General features: G+C 43.2%; 2 protein-coding genes across 4 annotated transcripts in view; both read right to left on the bottom strand.

Moving 5' to 3' along the window:
* Positions 1–17,190, bottom strand: part of SEPTIN9 (septin 9) — a 492,973-nt gene that overhangs the window by 259,794 nt on the left and 215,989 nt on the right. The gene's annotated exons all lie outside the window — the stretch shown is intronic.
* LOC309566885 (uncharacterized protein) lies at positions 14,723–15,496 on the bottom strand (the record flags this gene model as incomplete). Its single annotated transcript, XM_082272231.1, has 1 exon — positions 14,723–15,496. One exon carries the CDS (start codon positions 15,494–15,496, stop codon positions 14,723–14,725), a length of 774 nt encoding a protein of 257 aa, XP_082128357.1.

Genomic DNA, 17,190 nt, shown 5'->3' with positions numbered 1-17,190 from the left:
AGTTCTTGTGGGAGTCTATTCCACATTTTTACAGCTCTTACTATGGAGAAGCTTTTCTGTATGTGGAGGTTAAAGCTATTTTCCTCCAGATCTAAAAAGAGTGCCCCCTTGTCCTCTGCAATGAATAACTCTACACCAAGTTTACTATATGGACCACGTATGTATTTATATATAGTGATCATATCCCCTCACAATTGCTTCTTTTCAAATTCAGTTTGGCTAATCTAGCTGAGGTCCTCCATGCCTCTTATCAGTTTTGTTGCCCTTCTTTATACTTTCTCCAGTTCTCCGATATCCTTCTTGTGAACTGGTTCCCAAAACATATACTGCATATACTAGGTCATACTAAATTGTTTGTACAGGGGCAAAATTATATTTCTATCTGTTGAGTCTATACCTCGTTTAAATACAAGAAAGTATCTTACTTGCTTTAGAAACTGCAGCTTGACATGCTATTATTAGGTCTATGATCTACCAGGACACCAAAATCCTTCTCAACCATTGACTCCCCCTGCTGTTCTCCTCCTAGAATGTATGGTGCAAGCATGTTTTTCCCCCCAAGAGACATCCTGTAAGGACGTTATTCCACTACATAGCTTGGTGTAATTTGCAAACTCTGAAATGGTAACTTTTTATCCCAAAATTCTATATAATTTATAAAAAGATTAAAAAGTAATGGTTCCAACACTGAACCTTGGGGTACACCACTATTAACCTTAGACCATTCAGAGTATGAATCATTACCCACTACTCTCTGAATGTGATTTTTTTACTCAGTTTACCATCCATTTACAAACAAAGTTTTGTAAGCCTGAACTTTAACTTACATATTAGCCGTGTGTGGGAAACTGTGTCAAACGCTTTTGCAAAGTGCAAGTATACTATATCCTTTGTCCAAGTTTTTGCTTACTTCCTCATAAAAAGAAAGCTGATTTGTTTGGCAACTACAGTTTTTTTGTGAATCCATGCTGACTATTGCTTAAAATATTGTTTTCTAGCTTTTATGTGGTCTTTTATCAAACTCCTGCTTCCAGTGCAAGCCTTAGCCACATTTAGAAGGTGGATCACCATTGAATTTTTATATTAACGTTTTGAGAGATCTGAATGGTGGAGAAGATATCTGGCTGGGACAGAGCCCAAGTCGTAGTCAGTGAGTTGCTTTATGGTGCCTTGAATCTTTGACCAAAACCCTTCCAGTTTTCGTCAGGACCAGAAGATATGCAACATGGTACCCTCTGCCTCCCCGCATCACCAACAGATGTTTACCCCATCAGGGTACATTTTCTTCAAAAGAGACAGGACCTTATACCAACGCATGAGGACCTTATAACTCAGCTCTTGATACTTACTAGCCACTAAGGAGTAATTAGCAAAAATAGAGGACATGATCCTGCTGCTCAGTGGAAAGTGTGAGGCCCATGTCCCTTTCCCATTTCTGGAGAAATCCAGGGACGAATCCCTCAGGAGGTCCTATTAGCATTTTATAGGCCTCCGAGACCCCATGAGCAGAGGGACCCTGTTCCAGACACAGGTTTTCTAGTGGTGGGTTAGGATGGGTTGACCACCCCCCCACGGAGTTTGGGAAGTGGGTGTGTTTTTGCAGCAGCCAGGGGTCTTGTGGTGAATCGAACATCGACTGTATTTTGCCCTAGTCTTCAGCCTGGAGTCGACAATGTAGTCACCTAGGCAAAACTTACCCTGCCTGAAAAGTTGCTTGAAGCAGCTATTAGTGTGACCAGTGGGAAAATGCTGGGTTTCCCAGTATTGGATAAAGTCGAGTGATCTCTGACCTGGAAAAATGGTGACTTTTTTGCACTACCCCAGGGGTTGCCTCTATAAGGGGATGGTGTCGTAAACTTCCGAGAGATTTAGGATGTAGCCATGGCAAGCATTGTAATATAATATCAGTGCAGAATTGTTCAATCAGTACCCACACTTTGTGTCCCCCATCTCTGCACCATGCGAGTACCCTGACAAGATGGATTGCAGTATCTGCAGGACTGTTAGTATCGAAATGGGTCAGGAAAAGCCATTCCCCCATGATTTTTGGCTATGACCAAATGTGAGTGAAACAGAAAAATACTACGCACTGATTTTAAAAATGAAGTAGGGACTACTATTGGCAAGGTCTGAAATAGATAGAGTAGTCTCGGCATAATGTTCATTTTGAGGATAGCATTTCTTCCCATCCATGTATAGGAGCCCTTGTGCCACCTGTCTAAATCAGAGGTAAGAGCAGAGGCGGGAAGATGGCTGAAAAAAATGTAGTCACTGAGGAAGTCAGTTTAACCTCTAGATATGTCAAATGAGAGGAGGCCTATGGGAAGAAGAATGAGGAACGGAGAGCCTGAGCACATGTAGGGGCAAGCATAATATTGAGCATTTCATATTTGTGAACGTTATTCTTGAAATTCGAGAAAGTACTATACCACTTGAACTCATATAAGAGGTTTGGCAGCTTGGTTTCCTGGAGACTTGATAAAAAACAACATGTCATCCACAAAGGCCACTACTTAATGATCCGAATGGCAAGTGGAAAACCATGAACGTCTGCATTCTACGTACGCGTCATGGGAATGGCTCCAGAGTCAAGATAAAAATCAATGGAGACAAAGGGCAACCTTGTCTGGTGCCACTGGACAGTTTAAAGTACGCTGAAGTTACCTCATTGACTCTGACAGTGACTGCCGAGTATATAGCATCTATCCATTTACTAAAGCCCCTCCCACTTCAATATGAGTTAGTGTCTCCTTCAGGAATGTCCAGTCCACCCTGTCAAATGTCTTCTCCGCATCAGAAGAAAGCAAGCATAGAGTTATTTTACGAGAATGGGCTAAGTGACTGATATTGATTGCTCTGGTCGTATTGTCCTACTCCTCTTCGGTAAGCATGTCTTAATCAGGTTGAATGACATTCTGAAGGTGAGGCAAAAGTCTGAAAATCTTCAAGTCAACATTTAAAAAAGGAGATGGGCCGATACGTTGTGTACTGAGCAGGGTCCTTGCCCTCCTTAGGAATCACAGTGATTTGTGCTTTCAACCTGTCAATTAGTAGGGGCTGGTTGTCCAGGAGAGAGTTAAACGCCAGTACAAATTTAGGGGCTAGGATTGAACCAAAGGCCTTATAGTAAGCTGCCGTATAGCCGTCTTGGCCAGGGGCTTTATGGGGCTTGAGCAGCTGGACAGCCATCAAGTATTCATCAGCTGAAATAGGAGCGTTAAGGGATTCAGTCGCATAGTCGGGAAGCAATGGTAAGCCCGAGGAAGCGAGATATTCCTGTATTAACTGTTGCTTTCGTGTAAGTTGTTCGGTTGATAAAGGGGCTGATAAGTTGTATAGGGAGGAGTAATACAGTATTCTCTAAAAACCTCAGCTATGTCACTGGAATAAAAAATGCAGCCCTCTTAAAACAACTTATCGTGCTGAGAGCATGCTCCCAGGGAATCAGTAAGCTCCCGATGATATCTAAGATCAGGAGCTTTCAAATCATGTGACTGCTGTGACAGCCAATCACAGCGATCACAAGACCAGAATGCCCACCTCTGCCTCCCAGCTTTTAGAACTCTTAAAGGGTCGGGAGGCGCTCAGCGCGAAGGCGTTAACAGAACAGGGGCTGATAAAGGCTGAAGAAACACTTGTCAGCTATAGTTTCTGACCATAGGCACACCAATGATGCTGTAATGCTGTATGAATTGTATGGAACCCTTTGCAAGCTCTGCATTTTATATAAAACATTTTAGTAAAGATTTCCAGTTTAAGTAATTTCCCAATTACAGCTGATTCCTAACATGAACCTCTGGCCTGGAGAGATGTGTTGCTTTCTCTACTCGGGATCTTGCAGTTTATAGGTGGAAGAAACCAATATCTAGTCCTAAAGACTGAGCATGCAAGATCACATTCTTAAGTTCCTGGTCTTCCAGGTGTTCAGGTGACGCTTTCACTGATATTCTAAAAAAACTCTCTTAACCACCCCCGTCATGAGGATTTATCTACAGTCTTCTGCTGTTACACAATCTTTAGTTATTAGACAAGTATGGTCTGCCATGGCCCTGTCATCGCCTGGGTGATCAGTTTATTATACTGCTGATATCTTTAGCTTGCAAACATAAAAATGCATTCTTGAAGAATTTATGACGCATTAGCTTCAAAGTGCTAAGTGAATACTTCCTACTCCACATCACCTAACTAAACCTTAGCAGGAATATACAGTAGGTGACCTTAGTTTTCAAACTGTGTATCTCTAATGTTGGCCATACACTAGTAGATTTTAGAATGAACGTTTGTACAAACATTCCAATGAAAATTCTCAGTACATTCCATGACTAGCTGAATATTTTTCAAAATTGTATTTGCCTTTGATGTTTGATTTTGCAACAAATGCAATTCCCCTAACAAAAACCACACATACACACTGTTAGACCCCGTTCGCACTGGGGCGCCTGACAAGTCGCCGTGGGTCGCCTGCCATAGAGCAGCACAGGACCCGTTCCAATGCAGAAGACACCATGACTTTTAGGTGATATACCTTAGTCAAATTTTTTGCTATAGCTATTTCAAGTTATAGGTGGAGTCTGGAATTTGTTAGATAGCTCTCTGCAAGGGACCCAGAGTAATTTAAAAAGCAGAAAGTGAACAGAACCCACATTGTACAGGCAAAGCTTACCAATCAGTCATGAGTGGACTTCATAGTCATAAGAAGAGTTGATTTAAAGTGAGGCTATCATCCATTCTTGTATGTATTTATGTGCAGGGATCTGCTGCCCTCTACTGTCTGTAAATGTAAGGGGCTGTGCTTCCTTCTGTGATAGGGTTATTTATGTGCATCACATCCTGTCCCTGCTAACTTGGTCAGAAACCCCAGATTAGGGGACTTTGATATTTTTTTTTAAAGTGGAGTTTCCATGAAGTAAGTAATAGAGAGAACTGAACTACATGTCCTGTTTATGAAGTTGCTGCTTTATTTTCACCCAGACCAGAACAGACTTATAAACTACTAGGGAGGGAGTAAAGCACAGAGAAGATAGGCTGACTGTGAGTTCCAGTGCCACACCACAGTTCTTAGTTCCCAGTGAGAAGTCTCATTCCTGGCTGGTTGAACAACAGTTGGAGGACACCCCTGTGATTGCAGATCTTGCCTTCTGGCCTCCGACAAAAAGACAGATGCCACATTCAGGGGCCCTTTTGCTGCACCATTCAATATCTCTATTAATATATATATATATATATATATATATATAATATATATAATGAAGTAGGGGGTTGCTGCACAAAAAAGTAATTTTATTCTAGATATAAAATGACATAATTACATATGTATTTGCTGGTGTAAATACGTATGTAATTATGTAATTTTATATCTGGAATAAAATTACTTTTTGTGCAGCAACCCCCTACTTCATTTTTTCTATATATGACCTGTGGGAAGGTGTGGTTGCTAGCACAAGCTTGAACTGCCGTAGTGCACCTCACCCTTTGGACTATATACTATATATATATATATATATATATATATATATATATCCAGGTATATCTGCACAATTCCACCATGACTCAGATCAGGCCCTTTGCTGTTAATACCTGTTTGTACATTGGATGCATGTACTGTTATTAATCTCCTCTTATATAAGGTCTGTGTTATTTCTGTACTGATGTGCATCTCATCTATATGCTTATGGTTAATGTTATCTGCTGGTTGCAGTATTTATTTTGCTCTCAATTACTTTGATTAGATTAAAGGTTAATTTCCCAGTAAAGGAATTCCTTCTGTTCATAGATCCTATTTTTCCACTTAGCAAAGGTGGTCCTCTTATTTACGTACAGGTTTACAACAATATCTTGTTTGGAGAGGGACATTTCTTATAATCCCCCAAAAGAAGGCTACATATGTATCTGTTCAGTTGTATCTGACTCACAGTGATTCTAAAGTCCCGCTCTGTAGGCACCCTGCGCGATACACCTGAAAGCCTTTTTCCATAGAATTAGCTTGGTGTGTTTTTTAAGAAGAGGTTTGCCAGGTTTTCCCCCCACCTTCCCCAATAGCTCAGCTTTGACTAGCACAAAGAATAGGATAATACATGTGCATAACCAATTTGTGCACACATAAAAGGAACAATTTAGAGAAAAACCACACAAACACAGGAAGAGCGTGCAAACATAATGTAGATAGTGTCTTGGCCAAGATTCAAACTGAGGACCCTATTGCTGCAAGGCATAAGGCTCATCACTCAGATACTGTGCCAACTGCATTGTCAATTTTTAACCTACCGCATTTATTAGCCAGAAACCCTACTATGTTCAGGGTTTAACTTCCCAATACCTTGGAACTAAGTCTAAAGCCCCGTACAAACGCACCAATTGTTGGCCGACCGATCGGCCGTCTTTTGTCCAGTGTTGTTGTGTTGGTTGAAATGTGCTCTAGACTGCACACAAATTTTGTCGGCCAACAACAACCAACTGCAGAAGTGATGTCATGTTCTGGTCTACTTTTCGTGTGTTTTTTCTTCTCTGAGCATGCCCAGTCTTGCTCATCTGACTTTTGTTGGCCGAAATCTGTACTTTTATTGGACAGGGAACATGGGAGATGGGAAAACATAGGAGGATGGACAATGACAAGATTAGCTATTGCATTAAATGCTGAGATTTGTATATCACATCCACCGCCAGTACCTCTGGATCCAATGACCAGGTTGACTTGTGGTTTTCACTGACAATACCCTCTGCTTTATGATATTGATCATATACTCAGGTTTCCTTGCATAAAGTATTATGTTTATTGACAAAATTAAGTCAAAACATAAAAAAATTTGTAAAAATATTCAAAATCAGCACTACTTTAATTTTAAATAGGGGCTGTAATTGTGGTCAAATGTATGAAGCAATGCTGGTAGGGTCAACCAAGGAATGCCGGGAACATTGACATCTTTTCTGCTCAGTAAACGTACCAGGTGGAATGGAAAGCCATAGGCTGCAGGCAATGTCCTGAACACCTGGGCATGGCTCCCACCATGTGGTGCAGAACACATTCCACACTGTTATAATTATAAAAATTCCAGAAGACTCAGGTGTGAATAGATCAGGCAAGGTAATACAATATTCCAAACTCTCCTCTGCACAAATATTCGGGGACAAAGGTTTACTTGGAGATTGTAAATGATTTATCAGGTGTCTGTTGGAAGCAGAACAAACATTACTGGGAAGTATAACTATAGCATACAGCTATTACTTTATAAGAATAAAAAAGAATTAAGGCACATGGGGCGACAAGGACCCGTCGTGGATTAGATAACCAGACAGAAGCTGCTGGTCCAACTTCACAAAATCCATATGTTATATAACTAAACCAAAAAGCTCCCTTTATCGGGTCAATTTTTCATGCTGGACACTTCCAAATGTAGTTTACATTTATTGTGACCCATACACTTAAGTCCTTAAAAAGACCCTGTACCCCTCTCCTTCATAGACAAAAAAAATTCCTTAAGCTTAAGGCATCATGCAAACTGGTTGTTTAGCTGAATGAGGCCCTGGAGAAGGCATAGGTGCACCAAATGCTACTAATGTATAGGGCAGTATGCACCAAAGGACGAATGCTCAGAATGCAAGAGGTCTGCATTCCAGGCACACATACCTGGGCGCATACTGCCCTAAACGTTAGTACCATTTAGTGCACTGCCATCCAGCCCCACTACCAGCAGCCTGTAGAACTCTTTGAGAGGCTGACAGCTTCTGCGGCTGGATGGTGCACCAAATGCTACTAATGTATAGGGCAGTATGCACCAAAGGACGAATGCTCAGAATGCAAGAAGTCTGCATTCCAGGCACACATACCTGGGCGCATACTGCCCTAAACGTTAGTACCATTTAGTGCACTGCCATCCAGCCCCACTACCAGCAGCCTGTAGAACTCTTTGAGAGGCTGACAGCTTCTGCGGCTGGATGGTGCACCAAATGCTACTAATGTATAGGGCAGTATGCACCAAAGGACGAATGCTCAGAATGCAAGAAGTCTGCATTCCAGGCACACATACCTGGGCGCATACTGCCCTAAACGTTAGTACCATTTAGTGCACTGTCATCCAGCCCCACTACCAGCAGCCTGTAGAACTCTATGAGAGGCTGACAGCTGCTGCGGCTGGATGGTGCACCAAGTGCTACTAATGTATAGGGCAGTATGCACCCAAGGACAAATGCACAGAATGCAAGATGTCTGCATGCCAGGCACACATACCTGGGCTCATACTGTCCTAAACGTTAGTACCATTTAGTGCACTGTCCAGAGACAGCACCTGTCAGCCTCTCATATAGTTTACCAGACTGCTGGCAGTGGGGCTGAATAGTGCACCTGTGCTTTCTGCCCACACCTAAACACCAAAGCCTCATGCACCAAGGTTAAACGCCCTGTCTGCATGGGGCCTAAAATGTAAATCTACCTTAACCGCCTTAGCGGTAAACCCGAGCGTGACTCGGGGTAGGAATTTTCTGCTATTAGCGGTATCCCCGAGTCACGCTCGGGGTCAATGGGCAGAGCGTGCAGACAGCGCAGCGGAGCTTCTCTTACCTTATCCTGGCGATCCAGCGATGAGCTCTCATTGCTGTGACCGCCAGCGAGATCTCCGCCGCTCGTCTGTCGGTAGGAGGACTTCCTAGTTCCGTTCCCTGCAGCAGCAATGCTGCATGGGAGCGGAACTAGGGAGGGAAATTCAAAAAAAAAAAAAAAACGTTGCACAAAACACATAACACATTTTATATTATATATATGCATATATATATATGCATATATATATGCATATATATATGCATATATATATATATATATATATATATATATATATATATATATATATGCATATATATATATATATATATATATATATATATATATATATATATATGCATATATATATATATATATGCATATATATATATATATATATGCATATATATATATATATATATATATATATGCATATATATATATATATATGCATATATATATATATATATATATATATATATATATATATATATATATATATATATATATATATATATGTATATATATGTATATATATATATATATATATATATATATATGTATATATATATATATATATATATATATACCTATATACACACACACACATATATATATATCAATTATAATTCACTTGTTTGTGTTTCAAATTTATCACATCTGGGATGTCTACTAGAGTCTTGTTTTGGTCAGGTTTAAGTCAGTAATTACTAAGAATTGTAGGCCTATAATACATAACGCCAAATTTCCATGAAAAGAATTGTACCGCTTTTGGAACAGAATTCCTGACAGAATCATACCGCCAGGGAGGTTAACCTCCCTGGCGGTATGATTCTTTTGGATTTTAGGTGCTGAAAGCGGTACCATTATTTTAGGTGCTGAAAGCATGTAATTCTTGTGAATGAGCAGCCCAAACCAACTGTATACATTTATTATACATATTATATATATATATATATATGTATACATATATTATGTATACATATATTATATATATATATATATATATACGTATATATATATATATATATATATATATATATATATATATATATATATATATATATATAATGTATACAGTTGGTTTGGGCTGCTCATTCACAAGAATTACGTGTGTATATATATATATATATATATATATATATATACATATATATGTATATATATATATAATATGTGTGTGTGTGTATATATATATATATATATATATATATATATATATATATATATATACGTATATATATATATATATACTGTGTATATATATGTATATATATATATACTGTATATATATGTATATATATATATATATATATATATATATACATATATTTACATAAAAAGTACAGTAAAACTGCAGGAAAGGGCACTGGGGGGCAATGTAATGTGATTTTATTTTATTTTGAACGATATCAGTGTGTTTGGTGCATTTTACATTCGAATTTGCCGCCGGTTCCACCCCCCGGCGGACGTCACGTCGCCGGAGACGGAAGCCGGGGCTCGCAGACGATCGGGAGGAAGCTCCGCCGCCGCACACCGCTCGCAGACATCGCTGGATCCCGGAGAAAAGGTAAGTAAAACCTCCTCCAGCATCCAGCGATCTTCCTAGCGCTACCCCGAGTGTGACTCGGGGTTACCGCTTTTGGCACTAAAATCTTACCCCGAGTCACACTCGGGAATACCGCTAGGAAGGTTAAAGTGTATATAAACTCAAAATACAAAAATGTTAAATATTGCAGATCAACACCTAGCATTGAAAGAAACAGGCTCCACCTTCAATTCCCTTCTGGATACAATTGATTACTTATAATCTCCCATTATATAAGGACACTCACACAAACAGGTGATGTCCTGCCAACTACGATAAAGTGTGGGTCAAATGGTTAAAGGACCCGCCACAACTTCATAGTTACCACATAGCGGAAAGCCTGGAGATGTCTATCTAAACTTACTTCCATCTCGGGTTTTGTGCAGGAAATTGGGTTAGATTTAACACCGTTTATTAGGTTTTGGCACCTGGTGCTGTAGGTGACGCAGTCACACTATTGCTATCCTGCTGATGCTCCAGTTAACATTCGCAGCATATATTTCCAAGTTATGTCCCCTGTACGGGCAGTACAATGTATTTACTGTATTGTTTCAGTGTTATTTTTAGTCATATTTGTTTGGTACATGAAAACTTTATTAAAAAAAGATTTGAGAAAAAAAAAAAAAAGTATTGCAGATTAACAGTCCTTTGCAGTGGCTAAAATAGTTTTCTTGACTGTGGTATTGCCGACGCTGCGGCTGCTCCTTGCCCCATACAACCCAAACCTACCAACAGACTCCCCTTTTACTTGTCTAAAGAAAGAAGGACACTACAATCATTTGTTTGGGTTTAAAAGGCCATAGCAGCCAACTTTATTAGAACTAACTAGTAAAACACTAGCTAGCAAAGAAATTACCATTATTCAACAAAAACAATCCAATACCAAAATTTAAAAGGGAATGACCATTTAGGATCTTGGAAGGCAACTTGACTTCCCCCCTGGCTGTATCCCTGACCCCAATAGACCTCCAGGCCCTCAGCCGCCACTGCACCAGCTCAAGGACTATGAACCATTGGGATCCCTTGATACCGCCTACTGACGTTGCCAGGGGTAGGTCCACCCATACCTAAGATGGGCCCTACCCCTCCATATTCCCTTTCCAAGTAGTCACAGCCCTCCAAGACCCTAAAACCCCAGCCACTGCCATGACAAAGAAAAACACACGAACCGTGCCCTAGCTAAAACCTAGATGAACAGCAAAGTCCGAAACACAAATTGACATTCACAGTATGCGTGCAACATTCATCATACAACAAACGCAGCCAAAAAATATTACAAATTCCCTCATCAGTAAAAAGTAAGTTAAGTTTTTTTTTTTTTTTTTTTTTTGCTATGTTTCCTAAACCTGTTTGTTCGATAAAATTTTTGTTTTTTTGTATTTTAGTCTCCTTTTTTTTTTTTTTTTTTTTTAACTGAGTATAACCATATCCCTTTTTTTTTTTTTTTTTTTTTTTTTTGCACACTCCGAAATGACAAAGGGATGGGCAGGCGGGAGAAGTTCTCCTATTGCTGTCTGGTCTCCAACTGACCGGACCCCTGGTCCCACCCTAAACTAGCCCCTGCTAACCCCACCTTGCCCCACCCTGCCCCACCTTCCCAAAAACCAATCACCTGCTTTAATTCTTCCTAAAAAAGTTAACCCCCACTGGGTAGCAACCTTCCCTGCAAACCCCAGTCATGTCCAGCCTTCCGCTTACTGCTGTGCATCCATCTCCAGGCTTCCCCCTTGACTGTGGTATTGCCGACGCTGCGGCTGCTCCTTGCCCCATACAACCCAAACCTACCAACAGACTCCCCTTTTACTTGTCTAAAGAAAGAAGGACACTACAATCATTTGTTTGGGTTTAAAAGGCCATAGCAGCCAACTTTATTAGAACTAACTAGTAAAACACTAGCTAGCAAAGAAATTACCATTATTCAACAAAAACAATCCAATACCAAAATTTAAAAGCGAATGACCATTTAGGATCTTGGAAGGCAACTTGACTTCCCCCCTGGCTGTATCCCTGACCCCAATAGACCTCCAGGCCCTCAGCCGCCACTGCACCAGCTCAAGGACTATGAACCATTGGGATCCCTTGATACCGCCTACTGACGTTGCCAGGGGTAGGTCCACCCATACCTAAGATGGGCCCTACCCCTCCATATGCCCTTTCCAAGTAGTCACAGCCCTCCAAGACCCTAAAACCCCAGCCACAGCACACGGGCATGACCCCTTATGGCCGTGTAGCCCTCCAAACCCACAGCGCCCTCTGAATACCTTCCTGCAGACCTAAAGTCCACAGGTCGATGCCCACCGCGTTCAAATGAACCCCGTCACCTCTAAGATAAAGGGCCGGGTCCTGCTCCAGCTCAAGATGCCGGACCGCCAGACCCCCGTTACGCACAACAAACTTGGCCACCGCCTTATTCACCTTAATCCTGGCTTTGTTCAGGCTAGTCACCGAGCGAGCCAGGCGCCAAGAAGTGCGGGCGACAATGTCCGACCACACCACCACAGTCCGCGGAAAAAGCGTCCGCAGCCTCAGGAAGTCCAGTTTGACATCCCTAATCAGCAGAGATGTATAGTAACGAAGTAGAACTACTTAAGTACTGTACTTAAGTACCGAAATGCGGTATCTGTACTTTCCTAGAGTAGAATTTTTTTCTCCTACTTCTACTTTTACTTCACTACATTTTTTTGATGATTTCAATACTTCTACTCAAGTATTTTTTTTTTGTGCTGCATAGTTACTCGTTACTTTTAAAAAAATTACCACTGCCAGAACAGTAGATGGCAGGTTGCATAAAGCTCAAAAAAATGTGTATAATGTCATTTGTAAATCAGCGCATATGGAAATAAAGGCTGTGTATAATAAAAGCTGCTATACCAAATCTTTCCAATAAAAAGAAAATATGAAACAAACAAATAAATGGTGCTACAGCGCTTAAAGTGCATCAAGAAACTACTAACAAACACAGGTTAATCATTTGAAATAATAAAAAACAATATGATGTTCAAACGTTTGACTTCTTTCTTTAATAACTACATAACACAGTACTTGTACTTCTACTTTCAGTACTTGAGTAGAATTTTTTTTTCAAAACTACTGGTACTTTTTACTTTTAGTACTTAAGTAGCAAATTTTTTTAAAAAACTACTTGCAATACTTAAGTAAAAAAAATGTTGAATACTTTAGTACTTCTACTTAAGTAACTTTTTCTGCGAGCACTTCCACTTCTACTCAAGTCACTTTTTGATCGAGCACTTGTACTTTTACTCAAGTAGAACTTTCGAGTACTTTATACAAGTCTGCTAATCAGCTCCCTGGAGGAACGGAGGCCCAGATCATTGCCCCCCGCATGCAACAAAAATATGTCGGGCGGCCGCTCAAGACGGGCGCAACGATGGACTTCAGGGAGGACACGGGACCACAGCATGCCTGAGACCCCAATCCATCTAACCTTTACCTCCTCCCTGCTGAAACCCAATTGGCGCCCCTCTGGCCGAACCGCAGCCCTCCGAGCACCCCAGACCACATAAGAATGTCCTAATATCCAGACCAAGACTTCCGTGGCTCCTGTAAAACATAAGGAGGGGTACATACCAACATACGTCCTGAGTACACACACAAAAACCCACAGAGAAAAACAAAGAAAAACACCAGCATACACGTAACGAACATTCACTAAATGACCACCCCTGGGCCCCGACCAGAACAGAACAGATCCCCTCTGCCGCAGCACAACAGATGCGGACGGACATACGAGCGAAATCGCCTGGACTCCCAACGCCCAATTTTCCGAAGGGCCTGTTCCCCAAGGCCCCACCGAGCCGCTTCCGTGGCGGCTCCAATGCGGAAAGAGTGAGAGGAGAAATCCGTCCCCTGAAAACCGGCCGCCCCCAAGCACTTCCGGAGGACAGCCGTAAATTGAAAACGTGAGAGGGCCGTGCCATCAGCCCGTAAAAACAGAGGACCCTGTTGAGCGGAGCGCACCTGTAACCAATGCCGCACCGCAGCCACGGGGCAAAGAGAGGACCCAGGAACCACCCCTAGCTCAACACAAGCCCCTCGGCCCAGCTGGTCCGTTTTTGACCTTTTTATCCGGATTAGAAGCTTGTCCGGATGCAAGCAAACATCCCCCAACTGCAATCCCCCATTCCCCCGCCTGGAAATACTCACCAATTCGCTAATCCGAAAAGCTCCAAAGAACGCCAAGATAAACGCCGTCCTGAAGAGTTCCACCTCCTGGTCCGCAGAACACACTCCCGGCAAGCAGTCCACCAACCGGGACAACACATCAAAGGAAATCGGGCGCCTGGAATCAATCGAACGAGTACCCCTCGCATAACCCTTCAAGGCCTTTTGAACAAGGAAATGTTTGGTTACATCCGCAACCCCCCACAACTGAAAGTAGAAGGCTAAGGCCGCCATTTTGCGGCGTAACGTAGAAATAGACACACGCTGTTCAAAATTCAGGCTCACAAAATATAAGAGCAGGAACAACCGTTCCCGATCACCAGAAAGACCCCCCACCTCACTCACCATCTGATGCCACGTCGCCCACACCCGTTCGTAGGCCGTCCAAGTGGAAGGACAAACCGACGCCCGAACCAATTCCATTACTGCGGCGAGACGATGTTCCACAGCTCCCCGGGACACATCAGGCCTTGCTGATCCGCAGCCGGTGCCAACCTCCGAAACCTGTCCCACTGGAAGCGAGAAAGAGCATCAGCCACCGAATTGTCAACACCCGGAACATGCACAGCATAGAAAAAAGAATTCAGGAGCAAACATTTGAGCACCAGGTGGCGAAGCAACCTAATAACCGGTGGAGAAGAAGCAGTAATGCTGTTGATGGACTGAACTACCCCCAGGTTATCGCAATGAAAACGGACCCTCTTATTTGTGAAATCCTGACCCCATAACTCCACGGCCAACACAATGGGAAATAATTCCAACAGAACCAAGTTACGAATGAAGCCAGAATTCCGCCAGGAGGCCGGCCATTCCCCCGCACACCATTGCCCCTGGAAATAGGCCGCAAAACCCCCCGAGCCTGCCGCGTCAGTAAACAGCTCCAGGTCAAAGTTCGACACCGGAGCTTCCAACCAAACCGAACGGCCGTTAAAGGATCTCAAGAACAAATCCCAAACCTGCAAGTCATCCCGATGCTCTTTAGATAGGCGAATGTAATGATGCGGCGCCCTGACTCCCGCCGTGGCAGCCGCCAACCTCCTGCAAAACACCCGCCCCATAGGCATGATGCGGCAGGCAAAATTCAATTTTCCCAGCAGAGACTGCAGGGCACGCAGCTGAATTTTTCGCGTGTCCAAGGACCCTGCAATAACTCTGCGTAGGTCCATTAGCTTGTCAACCGGAAGCCTGCATTCCATTGCCATCGTATCAATGACAATGCCCAGAAATCGCAGTTCCGTGCACGGCCCCTCAGTCTTGTCAGGGGCTAATGGGACTCCAAAATAATCAAACAGCTGTTGGACCGTAGCCAAGAGCGTCGCACACATCACCTCCCCCGGAGGACCTATCACCAGAAAATCGTCTAAATAATGAATTATGGAAGACAACCCAGAAACATCCCTAACAACCCATTCCAAAAAAGAACTGAATGTTTCAAACAGCGAACAAGAAATGGCGCAGCCCATAGGCAAACATTGGTCAACGAAAATTCCACCCTGCCATTCACAACCCAAAAGATGCAGGCTGTCCGCGTGCACCGGCAACAACCTAAACGCAGCTTCAATGTCAGTTTTCGCCATAAGGGCCCCCCGCCCAAAACGACGCACCCAGGCCACCGCTTTATCGAACGAAACGTATGAAACCGAGCATAAGTCATCCGCTATAGCGTCATTCACCGAACCCCCCGGGGGGTAAGACAGGTGGTGAATGAGTCGAAACTTATTAGGTTCCTTTTTTGGAACCACACCCAGAGGAGAGAGTACCAGATTCGGCAAAGGCGGAGATGAGAAAGGGCCCGCCATTCTGCCCAACCTCACTTCCTTCAGGAGCTTCGCCGAGACCACCGACGAATGCGCCCTAGCGGAACTCAAATTGCCCCCGGGAGGAGGAACCACCGACAAAGAACAAGGAATGCGAAAGCCTTGCGAAAACCCCCCCAGCAAAAGAGCGGCAGCTTCCCGATCAGGGTACCTACTTAGGAACCTGGCCAACCTTTCCACTTTCACCGGCGTCCGCCCTCTTACCAGCGTCGGCATGTTTTGCTCCCCCATGCTTAAAGCATCGTGCCGACGAGTGATTTCCGCCGCAGTTGGAACACTCGTGCTTGAAGCGACAGGAGGTTCCAAACTTGCAAGTGGCCTCGTTAAACTGCCAACATAAGCCTTTACGTTTTGCGGCCGGAGAAGGCGAGGAAGCCGCCCCCCCGACCCCACCCTGAAAGGGGTGACCGGTAGATCTAGCCTGGGTCATGAGGCGCATCCAAAGACTGATGTCCTTATGATCCCAGCGCAAAGATGGTCTGACGGCCTTGCGTTGACGAAAATGTTCGTCGTATCGCAACCAGGCCGTACCACCATAGACCCGATAAGCTTCCCCAATGGAATCCAAATAACAAAATAGGGGGGAACACTGATCAGAATGTTTTTCCCCTATTACACTGGCCAGAATTGTGAAAGCCTGCAACCAGTTGGTAAATGACCGCGGAATCAAACGATACCGGCGCTTTTCTTCCTCCTCCTTTTTAGATTCATCAGGCTTGACCCTGTCCAAGTTGAATTTTTCCAACGGTAGCAGAGAAAAAATCTCAACATACTCACCCCGCCAAATTTTTTCCCTCACTTCCGTTTTCAAATGAGCACCCAGAGGTCCCTCGAAGCAGACATAAACTTCGCACTTCGCAGAATCCGCCATGCGCACAATCTCCTTGTCCCCATCTGCTGAACCCGACCCTTTTGTCACCGGCGTCACCCCAGGAGAAGACGACGGCACCCCAGAACTTACCTCCACTGCATCAGCCAACCCACCTGTGGCCTGGACCGAAGGAGCTGGTACCGGCGTCACCGAACTCACCTCTTTTGATCCAGTGGATTCCGCCAGCGGCCGTGAAACAGAA

This window comes from Pelophylax lessonae (genome assembly GCF_965119305.1).
Source record: "Pelophylax lessonae genome assembly, chromosome: 11".
NCBI classification, from domain to species: Eukaryota; Metazoa; Chordata; class Amphibia; order Anura; family Ranidae; genus Pelophylax; species Pelophylax lessonae.
The sequence above is the reverse complement of the archived record's forward strand: the minus strand, read 5'-3'. Positions and strand labels throughout refer to the sequence as shown.